General features: G+C 41.1%; 1 protein-coding gene across 3 annotated transcripts in view; it reads left to right on the top strand.

Annotated features, from left to right (window-relative positions):
• The window catches only part of ELP4 (elongator acetyltransferase complex subunit 4), a 280,207-nt gene that overhangs the window by 237,704 nt on the left and 22,328 nt on the right, over nt 1-20,175 (top strand). The window contains exon 10 of one of the 3 annotated variants that reach the window (XM_051825667.3): nt 16,084-20,175. This exon is cut by the window's right edge and continues 4,152 nt beyond it. The exons of the other annotated variants lie outside the window; for them this stretch is intronic. Coding sequence (XP_051681627.2) covers nt 16,084-16,101 — 18 coding nt within the window. The 3' untranslated portion in view covers nt 16,102-20,175. The remainder of the gene's footprint in view (nt 1-16,083) is intronic. 3 annotated transcript variants of the gene reach the window in all.

Below are 20,175 nucleotides of genomic sequence, written 5' to 3'. Positions count from 1 at the left end.
CATAACAGAGGCAGGTTGTCCATACTTTTTCATAAACAGATAGGAATAAAATAGAAATCTTAGTCAAACTAATGTTAAGTAGAATACAAGAGTGATCCTTTAGTTTAAGATGAATCTCCAACAGCTTCAGCAGTTTCCATGCTGCCAACAAATGTGAAATAGAAAAACAGAGCTTGAGGTTGATGGTTGTAGACAGTCAATTTATAGATTCTGTTTCACTTTCAGGTTTTCAAATATATGTGCTGTTCATTTTAACCAGGCTATCACTTGCGTGAGTGTGTCTGTGTGTGTATGACACTCCTATGCCAGCCTTGGTTGGAAAGAGGAGTATGAGGGCATATGTGGCACATGTACATGCAAACACGCACACACACATGCTCACACAAAGGTATTCAGAAAGTTCATGGAAAACAGGTATTACAGGTTTCAAAATTTTTTGTACCAAAGTAAACTATTTTGCATAACCATTTTGGAATACCCTCATTTAGGAAGAAACCACAGTTTAGTATAGCATAAGAGAATTGAGGGGGGAGGTGAAGGCTATACTGGGAAAGGTGAGCTAAGAGATTCATGAAAGTGGCGTAAAAGAACTGTACAGGATGATCACCATCATAGGGGAAGCAAAGGAGGCGACGGACCCAGAGAGTGTGGAAAGAGAAAAGTAGAGGGGAACAGATGAAGTTCCTTTTTTTTTTTTTAATAAACATCTATAAATTCCATTTTCAACATGCTTTTATTTATTTTTAAGATTTATTTATTTATTTGAAAGACAGAGTTAAGAGAGAGAGAGAGAGAGAGAGAGAGAGAGAAAGAGAGAGAGAGAGAAAGTCTTCCATCTGCTGGTTCGCTCCCCAAATGGCTGCAATGGCCAGAGCCGCGGCGATCCAAAGCCAGGAGCCAGAATCTTCCTCCAGGTCTCCCATGCAGCTGAAGGGCCCAAGGACTTGGGCCATCTTCTATGGCTTTCCCAGGCCATAGCAGAGAGCTGGATCAGAAGTAGAGCAGCCAGGACTCAAACCGGTGTCCATATGGGATGCCAGCATTGCTGCAGGTGGCAGCTTTACCTGCTAGTGCCGGCCCTGGTTTAAGTTACTTTTTTTTTTTTTTTTTTTTTTTTTTTTTTTTTTTTTTTTTTTTTTTTTTTTTTTTTGCAGGCAGAGTGGACAGTGAGAGAGAGAGAGACAGAGAGTAAGGTCTTCCTTTTGCCGTTGGCTCACCCTCCAATGGCCGCCGCAGCCGGTGTGCACCGCAGCCGGCGCACCGCGCTGATCCGATGGCAGGAGCCAGGTGCTTCTCCTGGTCTCCCATGGGGTGCAGGGCCCAAGCACTTGGGCCATCCTCCACTGCACTCCCGGGCCATAGCAGAGAGCTGGCCTGGAAGAGGGGCAACCGGGACAGAATCCGACGCCCCGACTGGGACTAGAACCCGGTGTGCCGGTGCTGCAAGGCGGAGGATTAGCCTATTGAGCTGCGGCGCCGACCAAGTTACTTTTGAAAAGGCAAATTTCTGTCTGTTTCCAAATGGAAAGGAAAGGACTAGATGGAATTTTTCAAAATATGTAGATGCATTTGAGATGCTCATAATATATTAATTTCATTGCTTACATAAAATTCATTGTGGAGATCCTGGGGTCACCCCAAAGGGCTAAGCAGTTATTCTCCAAACAAACCAAGGTACATGGAGAAGGTAATGTGGCTGCCACTCATGCACAGAGAAAAGCAGAAATTTTTTTTTAAAGACTTATTTATTTATTTGAAAGGCAGAGTTACAGAGAGGCAGAGAGAGAGAATGAGAGCGTGAGAGTGCTTCATCCACTTGTTCATTCCCCAGATGGCTACAATGGCCAGAACTGTGCCAGTCTGATGCCAGGAGATAGGAGCCTCCTCTCAGTCTCCCACACAGGTGCAGGGGCCCAAGGACTTGGGCCATCTTCTACTGCTTTCCCAGGCCGTCTCAGAGAGCTGGATCGGAAGTGGAGCAGCCGGGACTGGAACCAGCACCTATATGGGATGCTGGCACTGCAGGCTGCGATTTTACTCACTACGCCATAGCACGGGCCCTAGCAGTGTGTGTTTTTTTTTTAACTTTTATTTAATGAATATAAATCTCCAAAGTACAGCTTATGTATTCCAATGGCTTTTTCTCTCCCATAACTTCCCTCCCACCCACAACCCTCCCATCTTCCACTCCCTCTCCCATTCCATTCACATCAAGATTCATTTTCAATTATCTTTATATACAGAAGATCAGTTTAGCATATATTAAGTAAAGCTTTCAACAGTTTGCACCCACACAGAAACACAAAGTGTAAAATACTGCTTGAGTACTAGTTATAGCATTAAATCACAATGTACAGCACATTAAGGACAGAGATCCTACATGAGGAGTAAGTGCATAGTGACTACCGTTGTTGACTTAACAAACCCAGCAGTGGTTTTAAATATGACCCAAATAAAGCACCACAAGGACTGATGCTCTAAATTTGGCTGGTTCCCTTTGCAATGTGCTCTAGAATATGTGGCAATGAGATTCACTGATTGAACGAGGATTAATGATTTCTGTAAGCAACCTGGGAGCCAGGTAGCAGAAAGTAAGGTTGAGAGATAAATTAGTGTCAAGTCATGAAAATATTTTAATATTTAATGCCAAACAACTTTTTATTGGAGTATTAAAACATAAAAATGTTACTTAAAATTATACTTGGACTATATCCAAAAAAGAGCCATTCCTATAAAATGCAAAACAGAACAATTACAGTTGTAGCTTGCACTTCCTTTTAGAGATAAGCAGTTAAAGATGATTTTAGAACATCCTCCAATCCTTTTCTTTTTCTGCAATGAGATTTTTTAGTTGTATTCCCTCACAGTAGTGGTTACTGTTTTTATTTCTTCCTCTTATATATCTATATAAATTTCCCTACCAGAAAGTAAACCAAGATCTCATAGCAGAGATTTCTGGGTGATGTTTACTTTAATGAACACTGAACTATGAATACTAGTGGTGTCTTTTTTTACATTTTTGACATCACAGACTATCTCATCTACCCTCAATGAGCTAACTGTATAGTAAGGCATAAAAGGCAAATAGATATGAACTAGTTATATATAATGAAGTATAAACTTGTGCAGAGTAGTTTGTGATTATAACTTAGCAAGGAAAATTCAATTAGATCTAGAATAAGGGAGATGCTAGGACTTGGCCACACTTTGCTGTGTGGTACAATTAGAGTAAAATAGTATAAGACCAGTGAAAGAGGAAGAACTTACTGATAGAGGCAAGCTTAAGTAAAAGCAAGGAGGTATGAATGCCAGTCACACTTGGAAAAAGTCTGGAAATTAGTCTGTTTTTATTTGGGAAAATGTGGAATGCCTTGAAAACCATAGAGGATATAGAGAACCATTGTAGGTTCTTAGCAATATGCTAAAAGCAGCATTTAAGAAATATACTATGGAAAGGTATATAGGACAGAAAGTAAGAAATGTGGGGACAGAGAGTAAGAAATGTAGCTATTTTAAGTGTGAGGTTATGGAAACATTCAAAACTAGAAAAAGTGAGGAAGGAAACATATAAAAGTTCCTCCCAATAAATAATCAACAAAACTTAGATACAGATTAGTTACAGAGAATAAAGAAAAATATGATTAAAACTACAACTATTGGAATAGATGTTTGGCCTAGCAGTAAGATGCTGGTTAGAATGCCCACATCCAACATCCAAGTGCCTGGGTTTGACATCTGGCTCTAACTCCTGACTCCAAGTTCCTGCTAATGCAGACCCGGGAGGCAGTGGTGATGGCTCAAGAAATTGGGTTCTTGCCACCCATGTGAGAGACCTGGATTGAGTTCCTGGCTCGTTCTCAGTCACTCTCTTGCTTGCTTGCTTGCTTACTCGCTCTCAAAAGATTTTTTTAGTGCATCTGTTATGTATGAGCCTATATAATCGCATTGGCTTTGCTAGGAGGTATTTCCCCCAGCAACTGGGATCTGCATCCTTTAAACATACCCACACAACTACCCACATTATTCCAAATTACTTCCTCTTTCTGTGATTTCTAATTCTAAAAAATAATCTTTAAAGCATTAACTAAAAAGTGAAACTAAGTAAATTCTTTTATTGAACATGGCCAAGGCCATTTAAGTTGCTTTTTTCCCTGTCAGCATCTCTGAACCTTAGTGACTTTGATAATGTTGATGGAAACACTTCCTGGAAGCCGATTGCTTGGCTGGCAGTCACTCTGCCAGCTTTGCTGCTGGCAGAATAGCACTCCCAGGAGGAGAGTGGATCGGTGATAAAAATCAGCCTGTATGGGCCGGCGCCGCGGCTCACTAGGCTAATCCTCCGCCTAGCGGCGCCGGCACACCGGGTTCTAGTCCCGGTCGGGGCGCCGGATTCTGTCCCGGTTGCCCCTCTTCCAGGCCAGCCCTCTGCTGTGGCCAGGGAGTGCAGTGGAGGATGGCCCAGGTGCTTGGGCCCTGCACCCCATGGGAGACCAGGAAAAGCACCTGGATCCTGGCTCCTGCCATCGGATCAGCGCGGTGCGCCGGCCGCAGCGCGCCGGCCGCGGCGGCCATTGGAGGGTGAACCAACGGCAAAGGAAGACCTTTCTCTCTGTCTCTCTCTCTCACTGTCCACTCTGCCTGTCAAAAAAATAAATAAATAAATAAATAAAAATAAAAAAAAATAAAAAAAATCAGCCTGTATGTGGGTAGCATGGACCATCAAGAGTTGCAGGAAGGCTGTTTCTAGACTCCAGCAAAACTTCTCGAGGTTTTTCAGAATACTGAAGCCTCCAAGGAAAAACAACTGCTTTCTTTTTAGTACACAGTTAACTCATTCTCACTCAAAACATTTCTTTACTCCCTGTCACACTGGTCTTTCCCTCAGGCAAACTGGGATGCAGTCAAAGGTTTTTCAGAGTCCTTGATTGTCTTGCCGGGAGGTACAACCTGACCTAGATGGATGTGACATGTTGCCCTTGTCCTGTTGCACAGTTCACTTTTGCAGAGGTTTTCTTCCATGAAAAGTGGTGTGCTTTGGGTTGTTTTTGTGTTTGTTTTACATTTTCTGCTTTCTGTCCAATTCCTCAGAGTCCTGAGAGAGTAACAAATGTGTAATTTCTGATTTTTCTTTCCCACTATAGTATCTTCCTGATAGCATGTTTTTTTCAAGGCTCACATAAATTTCTTTCCTTTTTTTTTTTTTTAAGATTTACTTATTATTTGAAAAGCAGAGTTACAGCGATGGAGAGGCAGAGGCAGAGATAGAAATCTATCCTCTGGCTCACTCCCCAAGTGGCCACAACAGCAAGGGCTGGGCCAGGCTGAAGCCAGGAGCCAGGAGCTCCATCCAGGTCTCCCACATGGGTGAAGGGGCCCAAGCACTTGGGCCATCTTCTGCTGCTTTTCCCAGGCCGTCAGCAGGGAGCAAGATCAGAAGTGGAGCAGCCAGGACCTGCTACACCACAGGGCCAGCCCCCATACGTTTCTTTTCATAAATGCCTAGGCTTTTTTCTTTATTCCTGATAATTTCCCCAGCGATTCAGTTCAATATCCATGCTCAGTTCTCTGTATTTATGAGCCCTCTTCCCTTTCTCCAGCCTTTAGGCACAAATGCATTTAACTGAAATATGCTGTAAGAATATACCTTTTCTTAAAGACTTCCAGAGGAGAGAACTCTTCAGCCTCCAGTGCATAATAGCTTATTGTTGGTCTCTTTACATATAAACCATATAAGGTTGTAAAGCCTAAAAGAACTTAGGAAATCACCAAGCCCTAACCTTTTTTAAAAATCTTTTTACAAGTTTTTTTTTCTAATACTTGAAATGCATAGTGATAAGAAAAAAAGAGAAACTTTTTTTTGTTTAATTTTTTTTTATTTATTTATTTGAAAGACAGAGTTACAGAAAGAAAAGACAGAGAGAGGTCTTCCATCCACCGGTTCACCCCAAATGGCCACAACAGCCAGAGCTGTACCAATTCGAAGCCAGGAGCTTCTTCCAGGTCTCCCACAAGGGTGAAGGAGCCCAAGCACTTGGGCCATCTTCTACTGCTTTCCCAGGCCATAGCAGAGAGCTGGATGGGAAGAGTAGTGGCCAGGACTAGACTGGCGCCCATATGGGATGCTGGCACTTCAGGCCAGGTCTTTAACCACTGCACAACAGCGCTGGCCCCTAAAAAGAGACTTTCCATCCACTGGTTCACTCCCCAAATGCCCACAACAGCCACTACTGGGATGGCCAAAGTCAGGAGCCCAGAACTCCATCCAAGTCTCTTATGTGCATGATAGGGGCCCAGGTACTTGGGCCATCATTTGCTGCCTCCCAGACACAGCAAAAGGAAGCTTGGTGGGGGAGGGGGCTAGTGCTGTGGCACAGCAGTTTAAACTGCAGCCTGCAGTGCCAGCATCCCATAAGTGCGCCAGTTTAAGTCCCAGCTCCTCGACTTCAGATCCAGCTCCCTGCTAATGCACCTGGGAAAGCAGCAGCAGAAGGCCAAAGTCCCTGGGCCCCTGCACCCACATTGGACACCCGGATGAAGCCCTTAGCTCCTGGCTTCAGGTCACTGGGGCCATTTTGGATGTGAACCAGTGGATAGAAGATCTCTCTTCCTCTCCCTCTATCTCTCCTTTTCTCTCTCTGTAACTCTGCCTTTCAAATAAATAAGTAAGTCTTTAAAAAAAAAAAAAAAACATAAATAAAGATAAAAGGAAGATGGATCAAAAGCAGAGTGGCTGGGTCTTGAACCAGGCTCTGAGATATAGGGTACGTACATCAAAAGCTGTAGCTTAACATGGTATGCCAGGGCCAGTGCTGTGGAGTAGAAGATTAAGCCTCCATTTGCCGTGCCAGCATCCCATAGGGTCACTTCTTCAAGTCCCAGCTGCTCCACTTCTGACCCAGCTCCCTGCTAATGCACCTGAGAAAGCAGCGAAAGATGGCCCAGGTACTTGGGCCCCTGCACCCACCTAGGAGACACAGAAGTTCCTGACTCCTGGCTTCGGCCTGGCCCAGCCCTGGTCATTGTAGCCATTTGAGGAGTGAAACAGTGGATAGAAGATCCAGCTCGCTCTCTCTCTCTTTCTCTTTCTCTCTTTCTCCTTCCCTCTCCTTCTACTATATATTTCTGCCTTTCACATAAATAAATCTTTTTTAAAAATGATATGCCACAATGCAATCCTTGAGCTCTTATTTTACATATAAAATTAAGTCAAGTATATTTTATACACATTCTAAATCCTCCCTCAACCAACAGTAATAAGTGCATTTTATTTTCTTTTTAAATATTATTTATTTATTTGAAAGTCAGAGTTACACATAGAGAGAAGGAAAGGCAGAGAGAGGGAGAGGTCTTCCATTTGCTGGTTCACTCCCTAACTGGCTACAATGGCCAGAGCTACACCAATCCAAAGCCAGGAGCCAGGAACTTCCTCTGGGTCCCCCACGTGGGTACAGGGGCCCAAGGCCTTAGGCCATCTTCTGCTGCTCTCCCAGGCCATTGCAGAGAGCTGGATTGGAAGAGGAGCAGCTGGGACTCAAACCAGTGCCCATATGGGATGCTGGCACTGCAGGCAGTGGCTTCACCTGCTATGGCACAGCTCTGGCCCCAATATGCGCATCTTAAATGACAACTTTCTGAAGGGGCCATCAAAGAGGAGATGCCTTTCTCTGAAGGGAGGAGAGAACTTCCACTTTGATTAAGGCCTTGTCTAAATAAGGTCAGAGCTGGTGAACTCAAGAGGCTTCCATAGCCTTGGCATCTCATGACAAGTGCCTCCGGTGATCACTGATGTCATAAACAAGAGTGTCAATTGTTAAATCAACAACAGGAGTCACTGTGCACTTACTCCCCATGTAGGACCTCTGTCCTTAATGTGTTGTACTATGAGAATTAACGGTAAGACTAGTCTTCAAACAGCACTTTATACCTTGTGTGTCTGCATGGGTGCAAACTGTTGAAATCTTTACTTAGTATAGAGTTGATCTTCTGTATATAAAGATAATTAACAATGAATCTTAGTGAAGAATGGGATGGGAGAGGGAGTAGGAGGTGGGATGGTTTGGTGGTGGGAGAGTAGGTATGGAAGGAAGAACTGCTATAATCTAAAAGTCATACTTCTGAAATTTATTTTTATTAAATAAAAGCTTTCTATTTAAAAAAATGACAACTTTCTAACCCATCTACTGGTAGAAATTGGCTTTGGTGCCTACTTGTGAAACTGACTCTGGCCATAACAAAGAATAAAGCCAAAGGTTTTAATTTATGTTAAGCATCATGATCCTACATTATATTCAGCAGTGTTCCAATTTGAAAACTGATTTCAATCAATTTATTCAATCTTCTTTTCAAATCCTTATCAACCATGTGTGCTCTCCCAGTCCAATTTTTTTTGGAAAATTGGGGAGAGGATGGAGAAACTAGAACTTTAGTGTCAGATAAAACCACAGAGGGGCCGATGTTGTGTTGTAGCAGGTTAAGCCTCCACTGCAATCCCAGCATCCCATACAGACACCAGTTCATGTCCCAGCTGCTCCACTACTGATCCATCTCCCTGCTGATAACTAGGGAAAAGCAGCAGAAAATGGCCCAAATTTTTGGGCTCCTGCCACCCACATGGGAAACTCAGATGAAACTCCTGATTCCTGGCCATTGCAACCATCTGGAGAGTGAACCAGCAGATGGAAGACAGAGGAGTTTCAAGATACTGAACCTACTCTGTGTGATACTATAGTAGTAGGTCAGGTCATTATCAATTTGCCCAGATTCATGATATGTACAGTAATCTCTAATGTAAACTCTGGATGCTGTGTAATGATTTTTCAGTGTACGGTCGTCAGTTCTAACTTATGTACCACTGTGATGGGCATGTTGAAATTAGGGAGGTTATGTGTCGAGGTAGGAGGTTTATAGGAAATTCACATACCTTCTGCTCAGTTTAGCTATGAACCTAAAACTCTAAAAGTGTTATCAAAAAGTCTCTTTAAAAAAAAAATCAGGGAATGGGCACAGCAGCTAAGACACCTGCATCGTATACAGAAGTACCCGGGTTCAAGTTCTAGGTTCTTACTAATGCACACCCTGGAAGGCAGCAGGTGATGACTTGAATAGTTGGATCCCTGCCACCCACATGGGTGCCCCCAGATTGAGTTCTGGCTCCTGGCTTTGGCCTGGTCCATCTCAGATGATTGCAGCATTTTGGGAGTGAATCAGTAGATGGGAAATCTGTCTCTCTGTGTGTTTGTGTGTGTATGAGTGTGTGTGTCTTGCTTTCAGATAAATGTAATTAGGCACATTGCCTAACTAGTAAGACACCAGTTAAGATGCCTGCATCACATATCAGAGCTACTGGGTTCTATCTGAAGAGTGAACCAAAGGATAGGCATTTATGCATTCTCTCTCTCTCTTCCTCTCCCTCTCTTCCTCTCTCCCTCTCAAATAAGTAAATAAATCTTCATATCATCTCCTGCTCATCAAATTGACAAATTTTATAGCCTGACAGCCAAGTAAGTTAGTAAGAAGTTAGAGAACAGGAACTTCCATACAGTACTAATGGAAATATGAATTGCTACAACTACTTCTGAGAACAAATTGGCAGTATCTTTTTAAAAAAAGATTTATTTTATTTATTTGAAAGAGTTAGAGAGGTATAGACAGAGAGAGAAGTCTTCCATCTGCTGCTTTACTCCCCAGATGGCCGCAACAGCCAGAGCTAAGCCGATCCAAAGCCAGGAGCCAGAAGCCTCCTCGGGGTCTCCCACGTGGGTGCAGGGCCCAAGTTACTTGGGCCGTCTTCTGCTGCCTTCCCATGCCATAGCAGAGAGCTGGATTGGAAGAGGAGCAGCCAGGACTAGAACCGGTGCCCACATGGGATGCTGGCACTTCAGGCCAGGGCTTTAACCCGCTGCGTCACAGTGCCGGCCCCAGCAATATCTTTTATATTGATATTGTGCATGTGTTTTGACCCAAAAATTCCAGAAGGGATATACACTGTAGAAAAGTTTCAGTATATACCCAGGAAGGAAAGTAAGAAAATGGTGTATAAAACATTTATTGTAGGATAGAAAAATGGAAAACAACATAAAGTCTATAAACAAAAGAACAGCAAAGTTGCTTTTTTTATATTCACACAAGGATACATTACTATAGAGCAGATTAAAATACATTGAGCTAGGGGCTGGCTCCATAGCTCACTTGGTTAATTCTCCACCTGTGGTGCCAGCATCCCATATGGGTGCTGGGTTCTAGTCCCGGTTGCTCCTCTTCCAGTCCAGCTCTCTGCTGTGGCCCCGGAGGGCAGTGGAGGATGGCCCAAGTGCTTGGGTCCTGCACCCACCATGGGAGACCAGGAAGAAGCATCTGGCTCCTGGCTTCGGATTGGCACAGCACCGGCCATGGCGGCCATCTGGGGAGTAAGTGAACCAAAGGAAGGAAGACCTTTCTCTCTGTCTCTTTCTCTCTCTCACTGTCTGTAACTCTACCTGTCAAAAAATATAAAAAAAATACATTGAGCTAGAGCTACATGTGTCAACATGGATGATTCTCTAAATCATAATTTTATATGAAATAAAACAAGCTGCTAAATAATATGGGCATTATGATTCCAATTATAAAAACCTTTAAGCACATAAAAATTATAATCTACTTACATATACAGTAATCTTCCCTTGTTCATAGGGGATATATTCAAGACCCCTAGTAGATGTCTGAAACCATGGATAGTATCAAACCCTATAATTTAACGCCTTTCTAATCTTAACTATGTGCTTAATCATGCACTATTACTGGGACTTTTGTAATTTGAGATACAACTGCAAAACTGTTGTAAAAAATTCTGAATTTCACTTTCCTTCTTCACAATTTCATAGGTAGAAGACTTGTTCTTTTAGATCTCAGCAATCTCAACTTTTTTTTTTTTTGTCTTCCCTTACCGAGAACTCCCAACTCTTCACTTAAAAGGAACACTTTATGGCTTATTTTTGGCACATCCAAATTGCCAGCATCATTACTCTTACATTCTGCTTCCATTATTAAGTAAAATTAGGATTACTTGAACACAAGCCCTATGATCCTGCTACAGTCTAATAACCAGGACAGTTACTAAGTGACTAGCAGGCAGACAGCATTTACAGCGTGGATACTCTGGACAAAAAGATGATTCACATCTTAGGACAGGGCAGGATGGTGCCTGATCTCATCATGCTGCTCACAGTGTCACAAAATTTTAAACTTACGAATTATTTATTTCTGGAATTTTCCATTTAATATTTAAGACAACAGTTGACCACAGGAACCTGAAACAGCAGAAAATGAAACCATATAGGGACTACTGTGTACATGTATTTAGTAGTAGTTTACAAGTATCCATGAGAAAAATAAATGAGAAATTTATTTCAGTGCTTATATCTGGATTAGAAGAGAGATACACTGGGATCTTCACTGATGTTTATTCCTGAAGCAAATATAGCCAAATATTAGAATGTTATGAAATTTAGTTGTAGGTATTGCATGTGATGTTATCAATTTTCTCTCTTTATAAAAATATTTTTATAATTACACACATGCACCAAATCTAAATAAATAATTCACCCTTCTCACCATGTCTGCTACTGCAAACATGACCCTGTCTCTATTATACCTTGCCATCATTAAATCTCACCTAAGAGCTGCAGCAGTAGCCCTCTAACTCTGCCCACATTTTGTTTGCTATACACCGCTCAAAGTAATATTGTATCACAGAGTAAATAAGAGTTGCTACTGTCCTGCTTAAAACACTCCAATGGCTTCCCACCAAATTAAAATTCACACTCTTTACTATCGTTTACAGAAGTCATTTCTACTCTACAAACTCTCTCCCTACCACTTTTCCCCTAACACACCAGGTGGCAACCCTCTTTATCATGCTGTTCCTTGCCAAGCATATTCTAATATCTGCTATTCATACCTACTCTGTCTCTATGTGGAAAACTCTTCCCAGGTCATTTGCATTGCCGCTTCTTTCACTTTATTTAAGTCTCTGCTCCAGTGACCTCCTCAGAAAGGCTTTCTCTCACCAATCTATCTTAAAAATATTCTCTCCTCCGCCTAAAGCAATGACACCCCTCTAACAATGACATTCCTTGTGCCAGATCCTGGTATCTAAGCACCATTTTCCAATAAAAGAAACCAGAGCTTCTAGGAGAAGTGCTTGATTGCTTGATTCCAGGGCCAAAGGAGAAAAAATACAAAATGAGACCGAACATCTTGTGCCAAATAGTAAAGAAATGCTTAAAAAAAAAAATGGGGATGAGTTGAAAAAACACAGGAACCAACCTGAAGGAGCCAACTTAATGACCAAAGCTGAGATAATTCGAGTAGCCAAATAATGATAGTATTGATAGAATTAAATAAATATTAATCCATAGCAATATAAATAATCAGATAAATTAATAAGTATGGAAATAAAGAGGAAAATAGAGGATTGCCTTGAGGCAAACACCTATAAGTGTGCAGATATGATTCCTTGACAAATGCAAAAGTTGATGGGAAGAAATTTAAAGAGAAATATGATTTGCATAGTTCAAAGTATCTTGGCCAAGGTAGTTACCAATTACAAAGAGAAAGGTAGCAATTTTGTTTTGTGGAAACCTGACAAATGTCAACTTAGCCAAACAGTCAAGGTAAATAGTGCCAATTACAAGACATATCAGCTTCATGAACCTCTTCTATGATGCAGTGAGAAGCTTATATCATTTTCATCATATTCTTACCAAAATGCATGACTTCAATTGTGAGAAAACTTCAGACAAACCCATAATGAGGGACATCCTTCAAAATCTTGGATCATTGCTCTTTAGAAGTATCAAAGTAAGTCATACATAAAAGACCTGAAACAAAATAAGTAAATATTACAGACTAGAGGAGATTAAAGAAGAAATAGCCACTAAATGCAAGTGGCTTCCTGGAATAGAAAAAGAACCATAGGGAACATGTTGCCTACAGTAATATCTGGTACATATTGGAAATTTAATAAATATCTGTTGAATCAGTATGTCTGTCCATCTATCCATCTCTGCTTGATACCTCCCTTTTCCTCACGCTCTACAACCAATGTTTCATAAAAGTTCAGTTCATCTTCATTTCTTTTAATACCTGGTTCATTGTGGAGAAATTAGGAGAGAAATGATGTCAGCAACACAACAGCAACTTTAAAAAAAAAAAAAGATTTATTTATTTATTTATTTGAAAGGCAGAGTTACAGAGAGTCAGAGAGAAAGAGAGAAGTCTTCCATCTGCTGGTTCACTCCCCAAATGGCTGCAATGGCTGGAGCTGGGCCAATCCGAAGCCAGGAGCCTGGAGCTTCTTCCAGGTCTCCCAAGCGGGTGCAGGCCATAGCAGAGAGCTGGATTGGAAGTGTAGCAGCTGGGACTTGAACCAGTGCCTATATGGGATGCTGCCACTGCAAGCGTTGGCTTTACCCGCTACACCACAGTGCTGGCCCCAACAGCAACTTTTTTGATAGGTCATGTATGAATTTCCCCCACATATCCAGGATAAGATTTTATTTTCAAGGAGCAAATATTGAAGACTATGGAAGATATATTAGAAAGAACCACATAAAAGAACAAAAATAAAGTAACAAAGTTTCCAGCATAGCCTACTTTGAGTGGGGTGGGGGTGAGGGGTAAAATTCTTCATCGTTACCTGCCTGGATTGCTATGCAGCTTCCTGATTGGCTCCCTGCTTCCAGTGTGGCCCTGCCCTCCCTCCTTACACAGCGTGATTTGGGGATACCCAGAGATATATCTTCCCAGGATGAATTCAATCCTATCACTTCATATGATTAAAAGCCTTCATTGACTGTTGCCTTCAAAATGAAAGCCCTACCTATTGTGCCCTTGCCTACTTCTCCAGCCTTATCTTTGACTATTTCCTTGCACAAACCATAATATCTAATCATATCAAACATCCAGCCCATCATGTTACTCTTTGATTTTTCCACTTGCTAATTTTTTTCTTCCTCTAAACTCTAATTTCCTTTTCTAACTCTAACTTGCCTTTTTAATTTGGCTGGCACTTCCTCTTCAAAGCCTTTTCTCACCTGGAGAAGTCTCTCAGGGCCCTTCCAGCACAGCCCCATCTTGAGAATAAGGACTCCTGGTATCTCCAGACAGCTCATTGCCCCGCACGACACAAGGGTAGTTTAAGAAGTTCCTGGACAATGGAATTAAAAGTTGTTTCTTTTGGTACCAAAAAGAACTTGAAGCCTGTATGTAGTTTTCTCATAACTGTATTTTTCATGAACTTTCTAAAGATTCCCCATACACATGGATTTCCAGAATTTTTTAACATCAAAGTAAACTTCTTTTAATTCCACTTTCTACAAACATTTAAGTACCCTGATAGTAGGTACTCAACAAATGTTTGTTGAGAAAGGAAGGGAGGGAGAGGGGAAAAAAAAAAAAAAAGAAGAAGAAGAAGGGAGGGGGGAGAAGAAAGGAGGAGAGGGAGCTCTCTTAAAGTTGTGAAAATGGCGCTGGCGCTATGGTGTAGTAGGCTAAGCCTCCACCTGCAATGCTGGCATCCTATATGGGCACCAATTCATGTCCAGCTGCTCCTCTTCCTATCCAGCTCTCTGTTTATTGCCTGGGAAAGCAGTGGAAAATGGCCAAAGTGTTTGGGCCCCTGCAACCTCATGGGAGAAATATTAAGCAAGTAAATTCTTTCCTAACTTTTTTCTTTTCACACTTCTGTGATTTCAAACTTCTGCATATGCAAAGTCTTCAAAAAGTTCATGGAAAATGCACATTGTGAAACAGTGTGCTTGGCTTTCAAAAAATTTTGCAGCAAAGTAAGCATCTTTTCATTCAATTTTTCCATGAACTCTTTGAAGTATCCTCAACTTCTATAATTTATTTTATCTGATCCTCTGCTAGTCCTTTGACAGAGATGAAACATGAATATCTACTATCAATAGCATATTAAGAAGTTATCCAGTGTGACAAAAATATTTGTTGATAAAGATTATGAAATACTTATTTCATTTTAACTATTAGAGAATCTCCATCTTTTAACTTGACAATTCCAGTGGTTTGCAAAAAAAAAATTCTAGTGAAATGTAAAAAATACAAATACAAGTACAGCTAAAATATAGAAAATACAACTAAAAGTGTATTTGTTTCCTCTCTGTAATTATTGAGCAGTTTGCTTGTTATTCATTTGCTATACCCAAAGTATGAAAAATCTAGGAAGTGATCAAATAAATTAGCTCCAGATTTTGGGTCAACCTTAGAAAAAACAAACCTCTAAGAGAAAGTAGTAGGAAGTATAAAGCTAAAGGAGAAAGATCTTGGCTGCGTTTTTACCTTACTAAATCCTTTCCAAATCAGATCACAGGCGTTTTCACATCTACCACGTCAGGCCTGATATTTTTAGTAACAGTAGTACAGAGAAGCAGCCTGTCATTTGCGAGCTGACAACCAAGCATACTGTTCTTACACACAGTGTGCTCCACAGCTTCAGCACCACTCAGCCTTCCACGAGCTCTTCAGCTGCCCATGTTTCTCTAAGATGCCTGCAACACCAGTTAATAAGCTCTTAGGGTCATTCAGTATCGCTCTTCAGTGCTCCTTTTCTGAAGTTGAGAACATGTGCACACGAAACGTTGTCAGAGGTGAAGTGCTGCCTAATGCCACTCGAATGTGATTAAAAGAATCCTAGGCCTGAGAGGACTCATTCTGTAATGATGCCAGGCCTAGGAAATGGCTCATAGAAGTGGAGATGACAATTCCTTGTAGTTCTATTTAAGTATACTTTGAAGAGGAATGTCACAGAATTGCTATTGCAGAATGAATGCTTAAAAAAATTGTCTGTTGTTTCTTTGGCTTTAGGTAAGAAATCAAAGTCTGCTTGACTTATTGACCTGATTTTCTGGTCTAGAGTTATCTGTTTTTCCTTCCCAATCATTATAGTTTTCTAAAACAGTTCAGAAAAGTTTTAAGCAATTTGAAGTTAATATCATTGGTAAATTATTTTTAATTTTCAAGTCAAACTGTGGTTGATAGTATTTTACAGTGTGGTTTTCTTCTTTCTTTTTTTCTTTTTTAAAGATTGATTTATTTATTTGAAAGTACACAGAGAGAGGAGAGGCAGAGAGAGAGAGAGGTCTTCCATCCGCTGATTTACTCCCCAATTGGCCGCAATGGCTGGAGCTGTGCCGATCCGAAGCCAGGAGCCAGGAGCTGCTTCCAGGTCTCCCACGTGGGTGCAGGGGCCCAAGGACTTGGCCATCCTCTACTGCTTTCCCAGGCCATAGCAGAGAGCTGGATTGGAAGTGGAGCAGCCGGGACTAGAACCAGCACCCATATGGGATGCTGGCGCTTCAGGCAAAGGCTTTAACCCACTGTGTCACAGTGCTGGCCCCTACAATGTGGTTTTCAAAGTCTTCCAACACACCTTAGTGACTCAACTCAGTTCTTACCAAATCCAAATCTAACAACACCATCCCATGGTTGAGTTTCCTACCCCAGGGCAAATTCCTCAAGATTCTATTATAACATGCCAGCTTCTAATTTAATTGATGGGTCATATTCATGTTCGTTCTCTATCATTCCAGTAATGGAATCTGTTTTAATTAAATAGTAATATAGTGAAGTGGTTGATGAAATTAAATAGATAAACTTGTGTGAATTTAAGATTATCTACGTCCATGAGTTTCTGAACAGTGATTCCACCGTGGGTTTTAACTTACCTATTATGACCATTGATGTTGACAACCTAGAAAGTTCTCTGCTTTTGTGGTTTTTCACCCAGCACAAGTGTTTTGTCAGGTAGTATGTGTCACAAGATACTGAACAAGAAAAACCTTACCTTATCATGCTTTGGTTTTCATTCTGTTGTTAATGATTGGTTGACAAAAAGGGTGAAACTTTTTTAATTAAAAAAGGTTGAGGGCCTGCGCCGTGGCTCACTAGGCTAATCCTCCGCCTTGCGGCTCCGGCACACCGGGTTCTAGTCCCAGTTGGGGTGCCGGATTCTGTCCCGGTTGCCCCTCTTCCAGGCCAGCTTTCTGCTGTGGCCAGGGAGTGCAGTGGAGGATGGCCCAAGTACTTGGGCCCTGCACCCCGTGGGAAACCAGGATAAGTACCTGGCTCCTGCCATCGGATCAGCGTTGGAGGGTGAACCAATGGCAAAAGGAAGACCTTTCTCTCTCTCTCTCTCTCTCTCACTGTCCACTCTGCCTGTCAAAAAAAAAAAAAAAAAAAAAGGTTGAAAGATTTTGAATATCAAACCTATGTCATATAACCTATCTAGCTGTCTTCTTATTGCTAGATAGATGTTTGTGACTTTTCATACATCATTCTTTTCAGTGAAAGTGCTTAATATGGTTTTATTTAAATGAGTGTACATGGTGAGAACTAATCTTATATTCTGATAACTTTAAAAACAAATAGCAAAAATAAGTTCTGCTTAGTGTGCTCACGTAATGCATTAATCCTCCTCCAAGGTCGCTAATTTATAAATCTATCCCATATATATTTCCTTTTAATCTGAAAACAAAATTATGGAATTTAAATTTTTAGTTTTTCCCACTATTTGGAGGTGCTGTGAAGGCCTGACAAGTAATTCTATAGGAAACCTCTGCTTAGAAATAATTGTTCCTATCCTGAAAGACTGAAGCATGTGTAGTAACGTTAGCATTACCTTAGGAACATAAGGAAAATATGTCATTAATACATATTCAAACTGTCCTTTTACTTTTAAACAGAAGTCTTTAGTTTAATTTTTATTTATTTTCATTTTTGGAGAGGTAGAGGAACACAAAGACTGAGGTCTTCCATCTTCTGGTTCATTCCCCAAATGCCTGTAACAGCTAGGTCTGGGCCCGGCCAAGGCCAGGAGTGAGTAACCCAATCTGGGTGGGTAGCAGGGACCCAAGTACTTGAGCATCATGGGCTGACTTCCTAGAGTGAGCATTAGCAGGAAGCTGAAACAGAAACCATGCTGGGGGCCGGCACCACGGCTCAATAGGTTAATCCTCCACCTAGCGGTGCCGGCACACCTGGTTCTAGTCCCGGTCGGGGCACCGGATTCTGTCCCGGTTGCCCCTCTTTCAGGCCAGCTCTCTGCTGTGGCCAGGGAGTGCAGTGGAGGATGGCCCAAGTGTTTGGGCCCTGCACCCCATGGGAGACCAGGAAAAGCACCTGGCTCCTGGCTCCTGCCATCGGATCAGCGCGGTGTGCCGGCCGCAGCGTGCTGGCCGCGGCGGCCATTGGAGGGTGAACCAACGGCAAAGGAAGACCTTTCTCTCTGTCTCTCTCTCTCTCTCACTGTCCACTCTGCCTGTAAAAAAAAAAAAAAAAAAAAAAAAAAAAAAAAAGAAAGAAAGAAAGAAACCATGCCCATGCTGGGACTCAAATCAGGAACTCCAGTACAGGACGCAGGCGCCCCTCCTGGTGTCTTCATCACCGTGCCAAATGCCCAGGCCTAGCCTCCCATCTTCACAAGTTTTACCATGAAAGATGTCTGAAATTAAAAGTTGCTTTCTTTTTCTCGAATTCCCCAAAACATAATTCCACTATTGTGTAACACATGTGTTCTCATAAACCTCTGCACAGTACAGAACAACCTATTGCTTTATTTTTATTAAGACTTATGTTCATGCACTAGCTAGCAGCATTGTTTTTATGCTATAACTGTCGAGGAGTTTTCTAGTTACCAGCTGGAGTGATTTGTATTCATCTTCCTCAGTGCTTGTATTAATCATCAGAGCTATTGATGAACCTAACTGCCTTAATTAAATGACATGTGCCTCATGTCCACTTTCCTTGGGACAGACTGTCTCTCACCTGATCTACCAACAAAGAGCATACCAACTTCTCCAGTGCTGAGACAGAGAAGCCTACGCTGGCTATGTGGGTGCCAGGGAAAATGAAATGTCAGCTGAGCAATATCTCACCTCTCTGGCTTGCTTTTTTCCAACTGGCACAACCTTGAAAATACACTAACCACATAACATGTAAAATTCTAGATGGAAATTCTAGACCCAACGAGGCCTTTTCCTTTTTCCTCTGTAGTTCATGATATTTTCAGAATGCCTTTGTTCCTTCAAGAAAATTACTCTATAAACTTCAGCTTAATATGGTTGGCTCATGTCTTGTTACTCTCATTTTATTTTTGATGCTTTGCCAAGTCATTTTTCCCTAAGTGCAAGTATACTTCAATTTAAGTAGGCTAGATATTTATTTAATGTGGTTTTATAAAAACATTAGGAGATACATGTATTTCAAAAGGCTTTTTCATTTTTACACAAGATTCATAATACACTTTGTTCTAGTATAATAATGATAGTAGATCTCACTTTATAACAATTTAATTTACATAAAACTTTTCAGGAATAAAAATTCCTCTAAACCTCTGTATTTAGGAAGCTTCCTTATATATTCTGGATGATTCTGAAAGGAAATTTACTGCAGATCTTTTTATGATTTTACCGGAATGTTGTATGTTTCTGAATGAGCAGGTAAAATGCTTTTTCAGTCCAAAAAATGTCATATACTAATAATTCTCAGGTATTCTCAGACAAGTTAGCTTAGGATATGTCAGTAACTGCACAGCCTCAAGAACAGTGCACTGTGTGGCTTAATGTTTTTAAAAGTATTTCCTGAACCTTTAGTACTCTTAGAAATTAAGCTGTATACGCTGCCCTATGGTTATGTTAGGTATCAGTTCTGTTTGAAATATTATCAACTCAAAGGCTATTAAAATTCACTATAGAGAAATAAATTTGTTATTTATCCATTGTTGGTTTGTTTTTGACAAAATGGCCTAACCAAAACTAATCTTTAATGTTTTAAGTGGAGGAATGGAAATGGAAGGAATTATGGTTAATAATTTTCTCCCTGGAATAAAATTTCAACCTGTTACTTATACATCAGTAACTATGTAGTCTCTGAGGTTAGAGATGAATATTTATGAAACTATGAAGAAATCTGTTTTTAAAAATATACACGCTAGTAACATAGGAAATGAAGGAAAAAAATGGAAGGGAGAAATGCTAATAGAAAGATATATCAAAGAAAATTGAAATGAGAGCATAAGTCATTTAGAAAGATATTAGGGCAAATGATTTATTAAGCTAAACAAATAAGAAGAAGTATCTTAGTAAATAAGGACAGTTGGCATGTAGGTAGGTGTGGTCT

Source organism: Oryctolagus cuniculus, chromosome 1 (assembly GCF_051225735.1).
Source record: "Oryctolagus cuniculus isolate XC-2025 breed Fujian yellow rabbit chromosome 1, ASM5122573v1, whole genome shotgun sequence".
NCBI lineage: Eukaryota > Metazoa > Chordata > Mammalia > Lagomorpha > Leporidae > Oryctolagus > Oryctolagus cuniculus.
The sequence above is the reverse complement of the archived record's forward strand: the minus strand, read 5'-3'. Positions and strand labels throughout refer to the sequence as shown.